At 39.8% G+C, this 19,624-nt stretch overlaps 1 protein-coding gene across 1 annotated transcript; it reads right to left on the bottom strand.

Annotated features, from left to right (window-relative positions):
• Positions 1-11,140: 11,140 nt before the first annotated feature.
• LOC110697845 (F-box/FBD/LRR-repeat protein At5g56420-like) lies at positions 11,141-19,024 on the bottom strand (the record flags this gene model as incomplete). Its single annotated transcript, XM_021875246.1, has 4 exons — positions 11,141-11,848; positions 15,627-15,773; positions 15,930-16,784; positions 18,926-19,024. Coding segments are annotated over 4 exons (1,473 nt in total), but the record flags the coding sequence as incomplete, so codon positions are not given.
• Positions 19,025-19,624: the final 600 nt, after the last annotated feature.

The raw sequence follows: 19,624 nt of genomic DNA, 5'->3' as shown, positions 1-19,624 counted from the left end.
TTTGTTTGGAAACTGACGCCTGTTTCTTTTTACTTAGGCCCTGCTCCGAGTGAACGGCCTTCGCAAGCCGCTTGACCGGAAGAACAAAGAGGTAAAGGCAGCAAAAGCTATGGCCGCCTCCGACTGTGATAAGGCAATGTTTCAAATTGCCCAAAATGAAGTTCTGGCCATTGATATTCTTTATTATCAGGCGTAGGCTACCGCCGCTGTTCGGGCTCAGTTAGAGGCGGCCCAGAAGAGGAATGGCGAGCTGGAGGCGACCATCACCGATCTCAAGGCCGAGCTGAAACCTCTTCGCCTAAAGATGTACTCATACGAAGCCTTGGAGAAATCCTTGGCCAACGTAAAGGAACGCCTGGTGACCCAAGAGAAGAGTCTTACCCAGGAGCTCTCGGAAAAGGCCGAGCAAGAGAAGAAAGAGCTGGTCCGGGAGATGATGGAAGACTCCGCTTAAATCCAGCGCATGACTTGGGGCCGCCTCTTCCCCAATGCCGACTTTGCCTCTTGGGAAAAAACGTACCGCCAGTGTTCTGATACATATAATCAAGAGATCCTGGCGGCTGCTGAGGAAGAGGCGTTGGAGGAAGCGTTAGATGAGGAGGAGCCGGTAGTGGCGCTTGTGCCGCTTGGGGCTGAGGCATCAAAAAAGGATGCAGCTGAAGCCGAGTCCAGCAAGAAGAGTGCTGACCAGGCGGCAGCTGCTAATATTGAAGATCTGCCCCCTTCTTAAGCTTTATGTATTCTTTCCACGGCCTGCGTGCCGTTTGTTTTGTATTTACCCGGCCAGGGGGCCGGGGCTTTGAATATTTTGCCGGTCTTTAATGACCGGCTTCTTTTTAATGAATTTTTGTTTTGCCTCAAATTTGTCTAAGTATTCCATATTCTAATATCCAATTGTTCACTAGACCGACTGTTTTACATGGCCGATAGTTGCAGACAGGTACGGATAGTTAGTCAACGCCGCCTATGCCCCTGGACGACTGGTTGTCTGTTTCCAAGATAGACGATCAGTCGGCCATTTATCCAATCGGTATTGGAACTATTTTAAGGTCCAGATCCTTTTTAGGCAGGCGGTCCTGTCATTTGTAAATTTAACCAAGTAGGAAAGTGGTCTGACCAAGTAAACATGAGTGTTACCTAGTCGCCAAGGAACTGAGTAGTAGAGATAACAAGCGGCAGGTACCGGTTGTTTCCCTTTATTCGCCAATGTTTGTTGGCTTTTAACTCATAATTTGTTAACCTAGCAGGAGTAGTGGTTGAGAGCCCCTGTTTGCTAAAAACAGGCGGACGACTCATACCTTTTAGGCTCCATACTAAGTTTGAGGGAGTGACTATAAGTTAACATAGGAGTTACTTAGTCTCCGTCACACTCTAGATTGAGTAGTAGAGGTACCAGGCGGCGGAGGCCGGGTAGACCCCTTGATTCGCCAATGTTTGTTGGCTATTAACTCAAGAGGTACCCCCTGCATTTATCCCAAGTAATACAGGCGGTCATCTGACTCAGATGTCAACTGCTACCACTGGTTTGGTTAGTGATAGAGTTATCCTTGTCTCAAAAACGGCTACGTGGTTGCCCTTGGGGACAGTCGTATAGGTGCCGTGTAATTAGTTTATAGAGCAATGTTCCACCCAAAAGGGAGCTGCTCTTTGCGATGAAATTCATCTGGAGGGATGCCGACGGACGCCTGCTATGATGTTGGGACAGGTCGTATTAGTTTTGTAGATTTGATCAGTTGGCTTGGCGCCTGGTCTGATCATTCGGCCTGTGGCCTTGGTAAGTTCTTGGTGAACGTAGGTGCTAAGTAAAAGGAGGGTAGCCGCCTGTTAGGCACAGGGTAGGCCAGGCCCTAATCTTTTTAGCTAAGTATTAGGGGGGTTGCTATGTGTTTGGAACCAGTCGGCCATCTTCTTATGGAGAGTAGCCGACTATATGTCCAGATGACATGCCCCTATTGTGAGTAAAATACTCAATGAAGAGTAGCCGACTGTAAAGGTACAGACGGCATGCCCCTCTGAAGAGAGTAAAAATACTCAATGGAGAGTAGCCGACTGTAAAGGTACAGACGGCATGCCCCTCTGAAAATAGAGTAAAATACTCAATGGAGAGTAGCCGACTGTAAAGGTACAGACGGCATGCCCCTCTTAAGTAAGAATAAAAATTAAACATGGAGAGTAGCCGACTATTTGTTAGTAGGCGTGCCCCTCTTAGTACAAAATTGAATAGTAAGTGCAAACTTTTATTAAGTAGCTCTTGACTATTTACATCATTCAAAAGAAATATTTCTTAAGATTATCTACATTCCAAGTTCGAGGCAACGGTCGTCCGTCTGGTGTTTCCGGACGGTAGGTACCGTCCCTGACTTCCTCACAGATTCGGTAGGGTCCTTCCCAGTTGGGAGTTAGTTTGCCAGACTCATTAGCCCTACCAACTGCTTCCATTTTTCTAAGTACAAAGTCCCCTACTTTGAGTGGACGCCTGTGTACTTTTTTGTTGTATGATCTAGTCATTCTCAGGCGATAGATTTCATGGCGTAAGACAGCATTACCCCTCGTTTCAGGAAGTGAGTCTAATGCCAGGCGCATGGCTTCCCAGTTTGCCTCTTCGTCATATAGCATTACTCGAAGAGTCGGCTCGTAGTGTTCTATTGGAAGAACAGCTTCCGCACCGTAAGTTAGGAGGAATGGAGTTTCTCCAGTCGCCCCTTTTTCAGTCGTCCTAATGGCCCAGAGAACATGTGGTAGTTCATCCGCCCATAGGCCGCCTGCTCGTTCAATCTTTTTCTTGAGACCGTCCGAGATGATTTTATTAAAAGCTTCTACCTGGCCGTTTGCTTGTGGACGGCCGACAGATGCAAAGTAGTTTGCAATTCCTTGGTCACCCAACCAGCTTTTGAGAACAGGCGTCTCAAATTGGGGACCATTATCAAAAACCATAGACATGGGAACCCCGAACCGAGTGATGACATTTTTCCAAATGAATGAAATTACATCTTTCGTCTTGATTCCCTTTACAGCCTCCGCCTCTACCCATTTAGTGAAGTAGTCAACGGCAACAAGTATGTACCTCCTTCCGCCTGTAGCAGGCGTATATGGATCCAGAATGTCCATGCCCCACTTAGCAAACGGTAGTGGGCTATGAATGGTAGTGAGGTCAGTAGCCGGACGGTGAATTAGTTTGCCAAACCTTTGGCACTTGTCACATTTTTTCACCATCTCCATTGCATCTGCTTCCAAAGTAGGCCAAAAGTAGCCCTGCCGCCTTGCCCTTTGAGCAAGCGTCCTACCGCCTATATGAGAAGCACAGTAACCAGAGTGAAGATCGTCTAGTATCTCTCGTCCCTTTTCTGGAGTAACACACTTTAAGAAGGGTTGAAGGTACCCCCTTTTGTGAAGTTCTCCCTTTATCATTTCAAAACAGGTGGCTCGTTTTTTCAGTGCTGCCGCCTGTTGAGGATCATCCGGCAGTGTACCGTTTGTCAGATATGCCCTGATTGAATCCATCCAGGTTGAGCTTCTGTCTAGGATTCCAATAGGGTTTTCCTCGATGCTTCTCTTCTTTATTAATTCCCAAAAAACAGTTCGAGGAGTATCAGAGGAGGCGGATGATGCTAATTTTGATAGTGCATCCGCCTGGTTGTTTTCTGATCTCGGCACTTGGATCAGATGGAAATCCTCAAGGGAGCCGACTGCTTGTCGGACCGCCTGTAAATACTTGATCATGGCCGGATGGGTTGCTTCCTATTCGCCATTGTACTGACTCACTATCAATTGTGAATCGGAACAGGCGTCTATTTTTCTTGCCCCTGCCGCCTTGCACATGCGGATCCCGGCTAGTAAAGCTTTATATTCTGCCTCATTGTTTGAAGCCTGAAAACTAAAGCGTATAGCATACTCGTACCTGTCGCCCTCTGGCGACTGACATATGACGCCTGCTCCACAACCATTTGAAGTAGAGCTTCCGTCCACATATACCTTCCATACTTGGTCTGGAACTTGAGAGTCAGGAGGACGAGTCATCTCTACAATAAAGTCAGCAAAGGCTTGCCCCTTCACTGCTTTTCTAGGCTCGAAAGTAACTTCGAGACTCTGTATTTCTATGGCCCATTTGATCATTCGGCCTGACGACTCCATGATGGTAAGTGGCCGCTTGATAGGTTGGTCTGTATACACGACGACTGCATGTGCCAAAAAGTAGGGCTTCAATTTTTTAACAGCCATGAAGAGTGCAAGAAAAAATTTCTCCACTAGGGGATACCTCAACTCGGCATTTTTCAGTACGTGACTGACAAAGTAGACCGGGAGCTGACAGCCGTCTCTTTCAGCAAGGAGAACAGCGCTTAACGGATGATCAGAGACGGTCAGGTACATGTAGAGTACTTCTTTGGGCAAAGGGCTGACCAGCCTCGGCAAGGAATCCAAGTGAACTTTCAAATTCTAGAAGGCGGCCTCAGCATCCGGCCCCCATTCAAACCTTGCCTTTTTCTTAATTGCCTGGAAAAAGTATAGGCATTTGTCGCCTAATCGGCTTAGAAATCTTCCCAAGGCCGCTAGACAACCTGTTAACTTCTGAACCTCTCGGATGGTACGAGGCGACTGCATGTCAATGACCGCCTGCACCTTCTCAGGGTTCGCCTCTATTCCTCTCTGATTGATAAGGAATCCGAGAAATTTCCCAGACTCAACTTCAAATACACATTTCTTGGGATTGAGCATGACATGGTGCCGCCTGAGTGTGGCGAAAGTTTCTCGGAGGTCCGACAGATGATCTTTCTGAAGTTTAGTCTTGACAATCATATCATCAATGTATGCCTCGACGTTTCTCCCAATCTGATCAAAGAACACAGTGTTTATCATTCGCTGGAAGGTAGCCGGGGCATTCTTAAGACCAAACGGCATGACTGTGTAACAGTATAACCCCTGATCAGTGACGAAGGCCGTCTTCTCCTGATCTTTCTTCCGTAAAGGAATTTGATGGAAACCAGAATAGGCATCCATAAAGCTCATCAAAGCATGGCCGGCTGTTGAGTCGACCAAGTTATAAATTTTAGGCAGAGGGTAACTGTCTTTGGGGCACGCCTTGTTTAAGTCTGTGTAGTCTACACACATTCGCCAGGTGCCATTCGGCTTTTTAACAAGCACCACATTTGCAACCCAGTCTGGGAAGTAACATTGCCGAATGAACCCTGCATCAAGTAATTTTTTAACTTCGGCAGCTGCCGCCTGACTTCTTTCTTCGCCATGGTTCCGCTTCTTTTGCCGTACCGGCTTCTTTTTCGGATCCACAGCGAGTTTATGTACCGCCAGATCAGGACTAATGCCTGGCATTTCATGGACTTCGAATGCAAAGATGTCCTTGTATTCTTTCAATAGTTTGTGAAAGTCATCACCAAGGTCTCTCAGAGAAGTCGTCCCAACTTTGACTGTTCGGTCAGGACGTGAGTCGTCTAAGATCAGGTCCGCATGCTCACCAGCCGGCTGAGGGCGGAACTCATCGGACCGCTCCTCTGCCAATGATTGCTATTTTCTTTCTTTTCTTGCGGCCCCTGTCTGGGATGCCTTTCTCTTCTTGCCGCCTGCTTCCTGAACAGGCGCACTCTCCTTGACATTGTCAAGGTCTGTTCTTTCACCGCTTGACCCAGTGGCCATAACAGTGGGCTTGACATCCGAGAGATAGCACTCTCGGGCCATCCTCTGATCTCCCCTTAGGGAGCCGACTGTTCCATTATCCCTCTCAAACTTGAGCAACATAAGAGATGGGATTATAACAGCCTTGGAATTATTCAGGGTTGGTCGACCCAGAATCATGTTGTAGGCCGAGAGTTCTTCTACTACCAGGAACCGGACTACCATGTGTCGTCCTTCCCCTTTTTCGCCCAGGAGGATGGGTAAATCCACTCGTCCCAGTGGGTGGACGATTCCTCCTCCAAACCCTACTAAAGGGTGGGAGGCCGGATGTATGCAATCAGTCTGATATTTTAGTTTCGACAGACATTTGCTACTGATGAGATCTGAGGAGCTTCCGGTATCTATGAGGATTCGACCAACTCTCTGGTTGGCCACTTTACATTCAATAACGATAGGGTCGTCATGCGGCCCTCTTACCCCTCCTAGATCTTTTTCAGTGATGACAATCTCAGGAAATGAATATTTGGACGGCCGTTCTTGGTGAACGGAATTTACATCTAACCGCCTGATATTGTCTTTGTTGCCCCTAATAGTGGGGCCGCCTCCTGAGAAGCCGCCTGCAATGGTGTAGACGACTGCATCACCTGTATCGGAGCTGTCGGCCTGTTGATTCTTTTTGGTCGACTGCTTTTTTGAGGAAGTGTTCCCCGTAGATTTCTTGACATAAGTGTCAAGATCACCTTGCTCAACCAGGCGGTCCAGATGTCGCATGAGACTGATGCAGTCATTGGTGTGATGACCAACATCATCATGATAAGCACAGAATTTATCTTGGTTCTGGTTGTTTGCAGAACCCTTCATGGGGACCGGCTTCTCAATTGAGATCCGTCCCTTGATTTCTTTTAGGATAAACTGGTTATCTTTGTTAAACGCATACTTTGGGGAGTATGGTTTGAATTCTTTTTTCTTTTTCTGGGCCGGCTGTTTAGAGGAATCAGCCGCCCAGACCTCTTTTCTCTTCTCATCTTTGTTTGACGACTATTTCTTTCATCCTTCTCTTTTGTCGAACCTTTTTCCGTCCGACTGTTTTACCGTACAAAGATCAGTCGCCTGTATATAGGCTTATGCTTCAATTAAGGCCTCTTGAAGAGTCTCCACCCTCTTTCGAACCAAATCAAATTTGAAGGTAGACCCGTCCTTGAGACCTCTGAAAAAGTCAGTATAGGCTACCTCATCCGGTAACCCTTGAATCTGTATTCTCATCAGGTTAAACCGCCTGATGTAAGAACGAAGTCCCTCCTTCTCGCCCTGCTGAATTGTTCCTAAATCAAGGGTCGTTTTCTTCGCAGGGATGTTCATGGCGAAGTTGAAGGTGAATAAGTAAGCAAGCGTCCTGAAGCTATTTACACAACCAGTCGGCAGGTTGCCGAACCATTGTTGTGCGATTCCTTTGAGAGTCGCTGGGAAACACTTGCACCAACTGGGATCATCCAACCCTTGAAGGTACATCAGGTTGGTGAATGCCATCAGATAGTCTTCTGGGTTAGTAGTGCCGTCATAGGCGCCTACTAGTACATTTTTCACTTTGGCCGGCTGAGCGGCTTCAGTAATTTCCTTGGAGAAGGCCGACGGCTGTTCACCAAGTCTAAGCAACCGTAGCTGCCAGTCCATAGGTTGGACGTTTTTTGCTGCAGGTCCACCAAACGAAGGTGGCTGCAAAAAATACTGTTGTTGCGGCACAAATGGTAAGTTTGGTACCGCCTGGTCGCTATGAAAGCCGGACTGACGGGAGGTGCCGCCTGACTGACTCTCATGATACGACTGAGTATGCCTCATCGAGGCATTTCGCAGACTGTCTTGAAAGTTTGAAGTAGAGGCCGACTCTGACAATCGGTCACTCTTCTTCTGCTCTAGCAGTAGCCGAGCGTCTGTGAATGTTTGCTTCGACCCGTCCGCCTGAATATGACGAACAGGTTTCCTATTTCCTGTAGGAAAACGGAATTTTGTGAAATCAAGGGCAGGTGGCTCCCGCTTCCTAGATTTAGGATGAGGAGTCGCCTCTCGCCCTTGAACTGGCTTCCTCTTTAGTGAAGTGGAGGGTTTCTTAGCCGACTGCTCCTTGACTGGAGCAGGCGGCTTCTTGTTGATCAACTCTTGAATCTCTCCCTTGAAGTTCCTCATGAAGGTCATGAGTTCGTTCCTTGTGATGGGAGCAGACCCATCAGTCGGCTGTTGCCAAACAGGCGGTGCGCCTGCTGGCTCACTTCCAGTTTGAAGATGTTCTCGTTCCCTCCTTTCGGTATGACGGGTACGTCGGGCCCTTAGGGTCCCGTCTGAAACTGTGTGAGCTTCAACTTCAAATTCACTCTCGGTATCATGGTCCGACTGAACTTGAGGGTCGTCTAGGGGACGCCTCTCTTCAGGAGTCGGTACAGACTTGGATGTCATCTCAGAAGTACTCTCCCCACAGACGGCACCAAATGTTTTGGGGTTTTCTGATGTCCTGCGGGAGAGTTACAATTCCGAGACTGGAACCGGACGCCTGTACCTGCAAAATAACGGAGACTCCGGGTGGTGGGAGCTCCGCCTCCAACGGTCAAGTTAGTACTTGATTAAGGAGTAATTAATGCGGAAATTAAAGTGATTGGGTCTCTCTAGGTGAGAGTGTTTAATGTAGGTAATCTGCTTTGTTAGCGAGATCAGCCGGTTATTAGTGTGTGTAATTAATGTGTTTTTTCGTAATCCCCCTTAATGAGGATTAAGGGAGGTATTTATAACCTTGGGAAACGTGCCCATCCTAGGTTTAGGTTAACCTAGGGCTGATTGGGCTTCCCTCGGAAGTTGGGCCTGGGTGGCCGGTTTCTCCATTAGGCATGGAGTATGCCACATGTCATGACATAATAGGTCCAAGGTGGACGAATAAGCGCGTGCCACGTGGCAAGCCCTGACAGTTCCAACTAGGGGACACTTGGCAAGACCTGATTGGCCCACGTGGCGCATTCCGATTGGTGGGAGCAAAATCCCCTAATCAATTATGATATTTTTTATTTACCAAATCTATCATAAAATATTTTTCATATCTATTAATTCTTAACTATAAATATTACTCCATATATGACATACAATACTGGTGGGTCGAATATAAGGTTATTATTGTGTTTATAGACTTAGTGAATGCAACGGGTAAAACATGTATCATATTTTAATTAATAAAGCGAATAATATGACAAGAAAATTTTAGTTTTTTCCCTACGGAGATAGAAAATGAATTCGGTCGAGAATGAGGTCAATGCTATGAGAATGAGGTCAAGGCAATGAGAATGAGGTGAGAACACTACAACAATTGCACATCCGATTCAGCACGTAGATAAATTGGGGAAGTTTATCAAGGGCTAGTTTCACTGTGAAATACTAGTATTTCATTTAAATTCAGGGTTTGGTGTTGTTTGTTCTTCGATTGACGTGGTTGTAAATCACTATTGTGAATTTGCGATCATGTGGTTAGAGGCTCGAGCTGGGTTTGAAAGCATTGATTTGGAGTTGAAAACGTTGAAACTTTTGAATTATTTGTGGTTCATGTAGTCAAATCTTAGTGTTTGTAGTCATTGAATTACATGTAGTTTATACAGTGTAGAAGTAGAAGTTATGTATGAAATATTGAACTTATAACAATTTATGTAAAAGAAAAACTAAGTAATTATACGCCCATTTGTGGTCAATCTGTTCGTACACCATCACCATGAACCAACCACTCTGAGTTTAGAGAAAACTTGAAGTTATGTCTATAAGCCAAAATCGTCACTTTACAAAGTTAACGCCGTTTGTAGACCTTTATTAGTGCCTTCTGTACATTACACCACATTATTAATTTTTTAAATGCTAAAAATCGTTTTTATTTACAACTATGCCACAAGATAAACGTTCCACTTGTTTCAGAAAAAAAAATATAAATCTAATATATATAAATAAAGTAGACATTTTTGGAGAGCAATCGGCGCGCCACATAAGCAAAGGTATATTTTCGACCAATTAAAAATTAGATTTCTATTTTATTTTGGAATTAAAAAATTCGTTTTCCACCTAAACAAAAGTGACGAATGAAATTTAAGAATTTTTCCACGTAAGTAAAAACAACGAATATTGATTTATTTGGATTTAATATGTTTTAAAAACTAAAAATTATCTTTTAAAATAATCATCTTTAGATATAGGATTATAATTAAATAAAACTTGTGATATTAACCATTATAAAATTTGTGATAATCAGTAAGTTGTGATTATCGATCTCTATCATAATTACCCATGATTATGCATAAAATTTATACTTTTATTTACATAGAGATTGGATATGCAGTTCTTCACTCTTATTAGCTATTATTATATTATGTGTTTAATGATGGAGTAATACGCAGATAAGATGGATCCATATGTGATCCTGAGTTACGGAGGCCGGAAGCAAAATAAAAAAATTGCATCAGATAACCTAAATCTTCATACAATGTCATCAAAGGTCAAGAATTTCGTGGACAGATCAAACTCAACCTCTTCTTCACCCACAAGATAATAAACAATCTATTGTAATTCTTCTCTAACCAGAGATGTCGAATGAGTTTTTTATTGGTGTAATAATATTGTTAATCCTTTGTTCATCCATAACCAGACTCATGATCACAGGGTGGCAGCACAAGAAGCTAGAAAGCTATGGTGGATTGGGAGAGTCTCATTAGGTTGAGAAAAATTGTCTGCATTCAATCACTCTTCTTAGATATTTGCATTTTTTTAAGAATGTAATTCTATACGTCTATTCCTTAATAATAATTAAATTAAAATTTGTGATATTGACCATTATTAATTGATGTATCATATGATATTGACCATTAAATTAACATATGATAATGAAATTTCATTATAAAGATTTATTTTTATTCAATTAGATTAATTTTAGTAATGAAATACTCTTGGTAGTATATATATATTTCATTAAACTATTTAAAAATTTATAAAGTCGTATCTTTTATTATTACTCCCACCGTCTTTATTTTAACCCTATAGTTTTGGGTTTACTTTATTAATTTTTCATTGTATAAAGTTGATATGGAGTAAAAGAATAATGGTGGTCTAAGTTATTCTTTTTGAAAAATATTAGTGATTCTATAACTATATATGTATAGTGGAACAACGTGTTTTCATTATACAAACGAATCATAGGTTAGAAAAAATAAGAACATGATTATGATTTTATTCTAATATCTATCATACTTATAATTTTCATATAACTAATATTAGTAAATTAAGGTCGCATTATAAGTTGTATAAAAATAAAACAAATTATCCGTTTTCTAACAAGCAAAATAATAAAAAAAAAATTATAGGGTTAAATTAAGAAAATAATTTTTTTCATGAGATTTATTTATAAAAAAAAACCGTGCATCGCACGGGCTTCCATCCAGTAAATAAATAAAATAAAATAAAATAAACGTTCCACAACTATCTTTGCATCAGCTTGGAATTTCTCTTTTTTTGGCCAATTAAAAGAAATTAACTACAAAATAAGCGTTAATAATATAGACCATCAATGCCACAATAAAACAAAATAGATTTGCTTTCCCTACAAAAAAAATAGTAACAGTGCTCAGGCATCCGTGTAACTAAACCCCTACCCTCTAAGAAGGGCTGGGAAAAGTCACTCTTCATGTGCAGCACCCATCTTAACAAAAATTCTTCTCTGCACATCAGGGGTCTTATCTACTATTTAATTGTGATGTCTCTGAATAGCACATCAGGTTCATAGGATGTTTGCTTGATTCAATCACTCCAAGTCAGAGCTGTCACCCAACCCAATAACCCGAAATCACTCGGAGAAACACGAATCCGGCCCGAAATCTAACCCGAACCCAACCCGTTGACTCGAATCGGCAGGTCTACTCCTAGATATGACTAATTTTGCGGCTGGAGAAAATGATTTGTGCAGCAGTTGAGCAGTAGCAATAGTCTTCTCCAAATCCCACTCTCCATAACCTTTATGAACTGGTGATACAGGTTGAGGATCAACAACTACCTTTTCCAATGATGGAAGCTTAGCAAGTAGACGTTGAACCAGTTTAGCATATTTCGCACACCCACGAAAGCCGATAAATTCTATCACCTTCAGTTGCTTGTGTTGGTAAATGGTCTCTCTTCTTCGAATCTTAATGTCACTATTTATTTTCCCGAACACCTTTAACTGCATCACAAAACTAGAGATTAGTAAGATGGCAAAACAGACTTAACTACAATCCAGTAATATTCCCTTCTGCAGCAATATAGAACACTACAGTTAACATACATGACAACAATTTCAACATCTTCCCAAAATTAACTTATGTCATTATCATATCTTACTACTAGGTTAGGTCCCGTGCCATGCACGGTAATTTTCAATAACTACTCTACAATTATTAACATCATATTTAATTATAAAAAAATCTATTTAACTTACTACTTTGTAAAATGAATTAATTATGAAAGAATATATTATTAGCAAAATAGATAATTTAAAATACACATATATGTATATTTATATATATGTCACTAACTAATTTATATCATTTCTTCTTTTAACCAAATGAATATCTTACAACTATGTATCTAATTCGTAAATAGATTTACTAAAAACACACTATTAATCCATTCCCTCTTAAGCGGTATTTATTTTTCTTCCAAATAACCAACTGGCTTAGAAAAAAATTCATATCTTTCCTAGCAAGCTTTTCATACATAATTAAATACACAAATATTTTTAAAAAAAATAATCCTTGTTGTAAAAATGGTAAGAGTAGTATATAGCACTATGTATGTCACAAATTATGTTAAGGATTTGATTTTCATTTTTTTAACTTTAGCTTATGGTATCAATATATATAGTGCAAGGATACATTAAATCTTTTTAATCTTCTATTTAAATATAAGATTTGTTTCCTAAATAGTTTTTTTTTTTTTTTTTTGGACACACCAGAAAATGACACGTGTCATTGCTGTTGTGTCAGCAAGCATAGTTCAGTCAACACATGATAACAAGAAAGTAGATCCAAAAAGCTTGAAGCAATTAATTTGCAAGCTAAAGCTATGCAAAACAGCTTTACCACAGCTTCCCCCACATCATTTGATAGAAGGTTGAAAGAGATACTCCATGCCATTATACAAGGCCAACTCATTTTATTCTATACTCATCTGCAATGGAATACTAAGCATAACATCTCTCCCGAACTACACATTCAACCACACACATATGCAACGACGACAGCGATGACGAAGGATATTAAAAAAAATTACTCTATGGCGATTTATAAGGACAGTAAATTTCAAAACTAAAACCAACTATTTATCTGAGACGGGAACTTAATAATAAGCAAGTTAAGCTCTAAAGAGATAACTCACAGGGTTAGACCACCTATTATTAAGTGTGGGATGGAATGGGGATGGAAAATAAATAGGCTATGTTTTATATGAAGGTAGTTCATGAGATTTTTGAGAGGTGAAGGCAAGCATCCACTTAAGTTCATGTGCTTCTGGAGGTATTGAAAAGATCTCAATTACGGTGCTATCTTTATTGCTGTTCATTGCTGCCTATCAGTCTTCATCCTTGAATTTAATGGAGAAAGATGCAATAGTCCATGGTAATGGGTAATAGGGTAGCTTAGCATCACCATTGCACTTTAATGGTTCCACGGTCAAGTGTTGTCACCTTAAGGGGGCTTATAAGCACAATGATAAAGCACAGGGTCAGAAACTCAAATCATGCATTCAATAAATCAAATTCTTGCACAAATAGCCTTACTCTGTAAATTTATTTCAGAAAAAAAAAAAAAAAAAAAAAAACGCCTTACTCTGTAAATTGAGGGTCACACTCACTCTTAAATGTCCTTACTCTGTAATTGTGAGCAATTTGATTTCTCTCCATCTTTAATTCTTTACTAACAAATTATTTAAAGATAGGGAGATAATCTGATGAGAATTCATTCTGCATTGATTGCTTGAGCCTTCTTGTTAATGGTTGCACAAATCACACAGAAGGATTAAAAACTTCATAATGTAAGAATTTGTGGAATGTTTTGAATAATAGTCCGAGAAATTTGAAATAAAATGTGTAAATCACCTTTCTTTTTTGATTTTTTTTTTTTTGGGTTAACTTTCGCAATCCATTTGTATGGTTGACTATACTTGTTGGTGAAGGATATACTAGGCCGGTAACATTTAAAATTAGTATTTCCTGGCTGTCAATAGAATTATGATAGTATCTAGAAATTACATTTAAAAAAAAAAAGCATGGTAAAGACTTATATTTTCCCTCGAAATTACTGCAAACTAATTATAATTAAGATGCGGCCTTTTTCATGGGCAAGAAGGTAGTCACTATTGTAGAATATCCCTTGGAGGAGATACAATTTCTGTGACAAAGGGGGTGGTTTCAAGAATAGATGTTTACATTAACTATGAAATACTGAACAAAATGTTTTGCTGACGCCTATTGATTTGGTCTTTCATGTACATATGATGCCTGTTGATTTGGTTTCTAATATTTTGCTTGTTGATGATCAAAGCAATTCTGTAAAATCAATTATTAATATGCATCCGGAAGAAATTCTTTTTCGTAATGGTTCTAGACTTCTTACTTTTAGTATTACACTCCTATAGTCCCCACTTTATAACTCCTTTGGTTCTATTATGTTGTTCCTAGTACTGTTACTATACATACCGTCATATTTTAAACAAATGCTAGTGAGTCCCTTTTTTGGGTTGTAAGGGGGGGTGTTTGGATAGGAAAGAGAATTGATTAGAGGCTCCATCCTGTACTAATTTTGACACTTATCACGTCACATAGTTTTAAGTGATAAGTTATTCTTTAGTTATCATTTGTTATTTTATTGAAAATATAGATCAGTAAAGAGAGTATGTGTACTCAGGCACATCATTTTGGATGCTGTACCCAAGTCAATACAACCTGACACAGTTCTGGGTACAAAATACGGTCTAAAATTCCGTATACGCCAGTTTGCTCTCAAGTATGTCTATAGTAGAAGAGATATAGATAAAATTAGATCTAAAGTGGAAAATTAATCATAAAAGGAAGTGAAATAATGGGGCTTAAACTTGTGGGGCTAAGGTGAGTTGAATGGCATGGCTGGCTGTTGCTTCAGCCGGTAACTGTAGTATGCAACCTTTCTTTTCTAGTGATGGCAAGTATGTGGCAAGCTGCTCTTCTTTTTCTTTGTTCTTTTCTTTCTCCTCCTAATACCTATCTTTGTTCCTTTTCCCCCTCCTCTCTTTCACTAGCAACCAGCAATCAGAGTTCCATTTTACTTTATTTTATTTTTTTCATCACATGCATCTCTGTCAATAACTAATTGGGCCTGGTATAGTGGTATCCTAAAACTCCTACGATTTATTCTTTTTTTTTTTTTTTAAATTTCTGTTAATATAACACAAAGACAAACATATGTATGTATGAATTACATAAAAAAAAAAAAAAAATATATATATATATATATATACATATTAAAAGTAAAATAATGTCATATCTTCCTACCCGTGTCTAAATTTAGAATGTTGTCCCCGCACCCTAATATTTAAAAGCTTGTGTATTGAACACTTGGATCCATACACGAATCCGATGCTCATATGAGTCTTGTACCCGTGTCCATGTAGATAGGCTAATTTTCAAATGACTCATTATCCAAAACTTCTATAATGAGAAACAAGATGATAAACCAATCTATGTAATAAAAATTCTAAAAAGACTTCAAGACCAACTAGGAATATTTTCAAGTTCACCTAACTCTAATTATTCAGCAAACAATGGCACACATCCATTTGAATTTTGCTAGAAATTTAGTAGAAACATAAACAGTGTAAATCTTCACATAAAATTATCATGCATGCATTGGGTGAGATTTTACTTCATACAATCTTAAAGAGGTGTCTATTGCTATTTTGAAAATTCTTATAAAGCATAATAAACGTACCTTTAGCACAAATCTCTGCAGTGATGGAGATGCCTTCAATAGCTTTGTGCAGTGGCTAAGGCAAACATCAACATTATCTACTGTTGTGCTCAATTTCAACCATCTAAGTTTAATAAACTTGGGAAGCTTGGGGAAATATTCATGCATCTGTAGAGTTTAGGACACCATGCACCAACCCCAAAATAAACAAGAATGAGAAAGGGAAAGGATAGACAAGATAATATTTAGTGACAATTAATATTCTATTCTGAAAAGAAAAAATTAAAAAGGCACAAAGACAATGAATAATTTTATCCTACTAACCCATTTCAATCGTTGTGGAGGTAGGTTTAGAGATAGTAACTCTAACAGAGAAAAACAACTTGAAAATTGGCAAATATTCTTGACCAAGAAAACTTCATCAACATCTGCTTCGACTAGACAAGGAACTTCCTTAAAATATTTAAGTATATTAGGACCACAATAACCGAAGGACTTAAGATTGACAGCATGAACTTCAAGGTACCGCATAAACCAACAATCCTTTATCACCAGACACCTAAGATTAGGTGATGGGCCAGCAATTTTCAGCTCTACTAATGATAACCCATGGAGGTGCAAAACTTGAAGCAACGGGAAACAGGATAACATATACCCAAGAACTTCTCCAGTCACCACAATGCTTTTCAAATGAAGAGTAGTCAAGCAACTAAGATTACAATTGCTAAATAACTGTGCTCTTAAAGCATACTTTGGATAAGTGTTGAAACATCCATAGCCTAGATCCAATATAAGCCTTTTAGCATGCTTTTCTAATGCAAACTTGATCCAGCTATCTACAACATCTGAACTTCCAATTTCAAAATTTAAGCAAACTTTAAATTCATCTATTGTTGGAGCCTTATGTAGGCATAAGACCAAATTCACCCATTCTACAAACCTGCTCCTTGCAGTTTCAAGTAAGTTCTCCCCTCCATGAGTACGCACTGCATCACATATTGGTACAAATTCAACAAAGTCCAATGCGCCGTTGGTGAGTGTCCACATAAATCTCCATCTGTGAGATAAGACACTTGTTCTTGCCGCTTCCCTCAGCTTTAGGTGAGATATAATTGATATTAGAATATCATCTGGCAAAGCACTAATTCGGTCCTCCAAAACACATTCCCTGTGGCAACACTAATTTTCACAAGAGCATACAAAGTTAGACCATAACAAACTTCTGAATTTCCTGTTCCGTTTGTTTAAGCAAGAAACATTTTCAGCAAGTCATATTCCATGATTAGATCAAGCATAAATTTCAACATACTCCAAATTGCTAAAAGGCATGCACATGTTGATAAACACATGTACGAGACAGTCTGGATATCAGAAGCTGGATCTATATCGGATTACATCTATATTCTCCAACCCCCATCTATCATCTGTAATGAGCCAACCCACGCCACCACTACTCCATACTTACAGCAGGGGATAGAAACAAAGGCAGCAGCAGCAACAGGGGCAGGGGAACACTCTCCACCCACAACAGCAGCCTGCAACACCAACCCCTTAGAGCTGTAGCCGTTGGTGTCTGATTAGTTTACTTTTTGTTGCTTTGTAAATGACAAAATGTAGTAAAGGTAGTAATTAAAGCTTGATGCCACATCACTAGTTAGTGTAGTCCTATATATAGGGGAAGCTTAGGAAGGAGATGGAATTCAGAAAATTGTAGCCTTGAGCTTTGGAGACTTGTGACCTAAAGTCACTACTTTTGTACTTACAACTACTTACTCAATCAATCTGTCTTTCCCTCTATTTTCTCCTTGAACCCGACAATTATTACTTAGTCGCGTATTCCGTTGCATCATCCCAAGGAGAATGTTAAGCTATATTTTCTTATCAATGCTGAATAATTACGTAGTAAGTAACTCTTATTCAAGAGAGCCTTAAAACCCCTATTGGGAAACTTTCTACTTCTTATTATGATGGACTAAATGATATGTTAAATGACCAATACTTTTCAAACAAAGGGTCTTAAGTCTTTTCCCTATTAGAGAGGTATAGTTGGAGCCTTGCAATAAGCATTATGTCAATTGTCAACACAAAGATAAATGTCTATACAATACAAACAGAATATGTTTATCATATTAGCAAGAAACACTTAAACACTTAACTTACAAAAACCAGCAGGATATGAGAACAAAATATAAGTAACTGTTAGGTCTAACCTTCACTAATACAGGTGTGAAGGTGGGCTGGACCATTCTATGAGACTTATAATGTGATATTGATGTGTCATCCATATAAGAATTTATCACCTAAAGACAGCCTGAAAAAAGCACACAACAGCAGACTAAAGTCAATCAAATGTCTACCCAAGTACATAAAAAATATCTAAAAAACAAGGTAATGATAGAGAAGAGAAGACCTGTTGATAACATCAACAAACTTGGAACAAGTTATGTTATAAAATAGTCAAAGAAAATGCACAAAGTATTTAATGGGAAAATGGAAGTAACCTTCAAAGGTTCATAGACAGTATCAAACCAAGGAACATAACATCCTCATAAACAGAACCTCCATCTGGTTGTACCAAATATCCTAAGAAAGATCAATATCCGAGATTGACCACAACTCACACATTCATTGTAGGGGTTGTGTTTTCAATATAAGAATTATCTAACAGCAAGTTCACCGATTTTTGGGAAGGGGAGAGTACTAGATTACTATAACTCTAAAGCTATTATGATATTTCCTAAAAAGTGTATCTGTATGGATGTATGCCAAACATTCTATATTCAAGCCTCAAAGGTTCGATCTTTGTTGGCCAAGTTCATTCCCAATTATCACCCTTCCTCACTTCCAAGTCGATCTATCTCGCAAATCGCAAGTAGGACATTCATGATCATTATGCCTATACCTTCTCTTACCACCCTCCTACCCAGCCACCTACCACCACCCTGTGACAAACATCACGATATCATATGGATTCTAAATGCTTAAGGAGCTCTGTTCATAATCCTCATGCAGGCCCGTCCCTGAGGAAGGGCAGGAGGGGCGGCAGCCCTGGGCCCAGGGAAAAGAGCTCTGATTTCATAGTTGAATCCTAACATTAAAGTGTTGTGCAATACATTAGCAGCCAAATTTGATTCAATTATCTCATAATTTTAGGGATATTTGATGTGATGACAACAAATACAAACAACTTACCTCAACATTAAAGTGTTGTGCAATACATTAGCAGCCAAATTTGATTCAATTATCTCATAATTTTAGGGATATTTGATTCATAATTTTAGGGATATTTGATGTGATGATAACAAATACAAACAACTTGCCTCAGAAGCTGCTTCAATGGAGGATACAAGAACTAGATTCAACGGAGAACGGCAACTGCGCTTCAATGGAGAACGTTGAATGCGCTTCAATAGAGCAATTCAATGGGTTGGACGCCTTGGATCCCTATTAAAAGCAATGACCCATGACCCGCCACAGTTATTAATGGGTTATATCCGTCTAATAAATAAATGGGTAGAGTTGTTATACGATCGTTCAATTAAGGGGCAGGGCAAACCTTTTATGGGTTTAGAGTAAACTGTTTTAAAAAGTACGGAGTATTAGTTTATCTTTACACTTTCCTTACATACTCCTTGTGAACCAACCCATTTCATTTAAATAAACTCAATTCTTTTATTTGAACCTTTGTGGGTCAAATATTTCATAACTAAAGCCTATTTTTTTTTAAGCCCAACCCTAGTCTTTATTCCCTACTCTATAAATACCTCTCAATACCCCAAAATTTTCCCACACAAGAGATCAAAAATCAGATTTTGGGGTAAGTAATCTTTTCTTTTCCCTTAATTTTCTTTTCTTTTCTTTTCCTTCTTTTCTTATTCTTTCTTTTTCTTTTTTTTTATGATGTTGTACGTGAGAGTTTTGGGAGAAACAAACCCCCACCTTGCACCACCTTGCTGCCGCCTCCAACATCCCGCCGGCGAGCCACCTTCGGCCGCCCAAAAATCGCCGGCAACCACCCC

This window comes from Chenopodium quinoa, unplaced genomic scaffold, assembly GCF_001683475.1.
Source record: "Chenopodium quinoa cultivar QQ74 unplaced genomic scaffold, ASM168347v1, whole genome shotgun sequence".
Taxonomy (NCBI): domain Eukaryota; kingdom Viridiplantae; phylum Streptophyta; class Magnoliopsida; order Caryophyllales; family Amaranthaceae; genus Chenopodium; species Chenopodium quinoa.
Note: the sequence above shows the minus strand (reverse complement) of the source record. Positions and strands in the feature narration are given on the sequence as shown.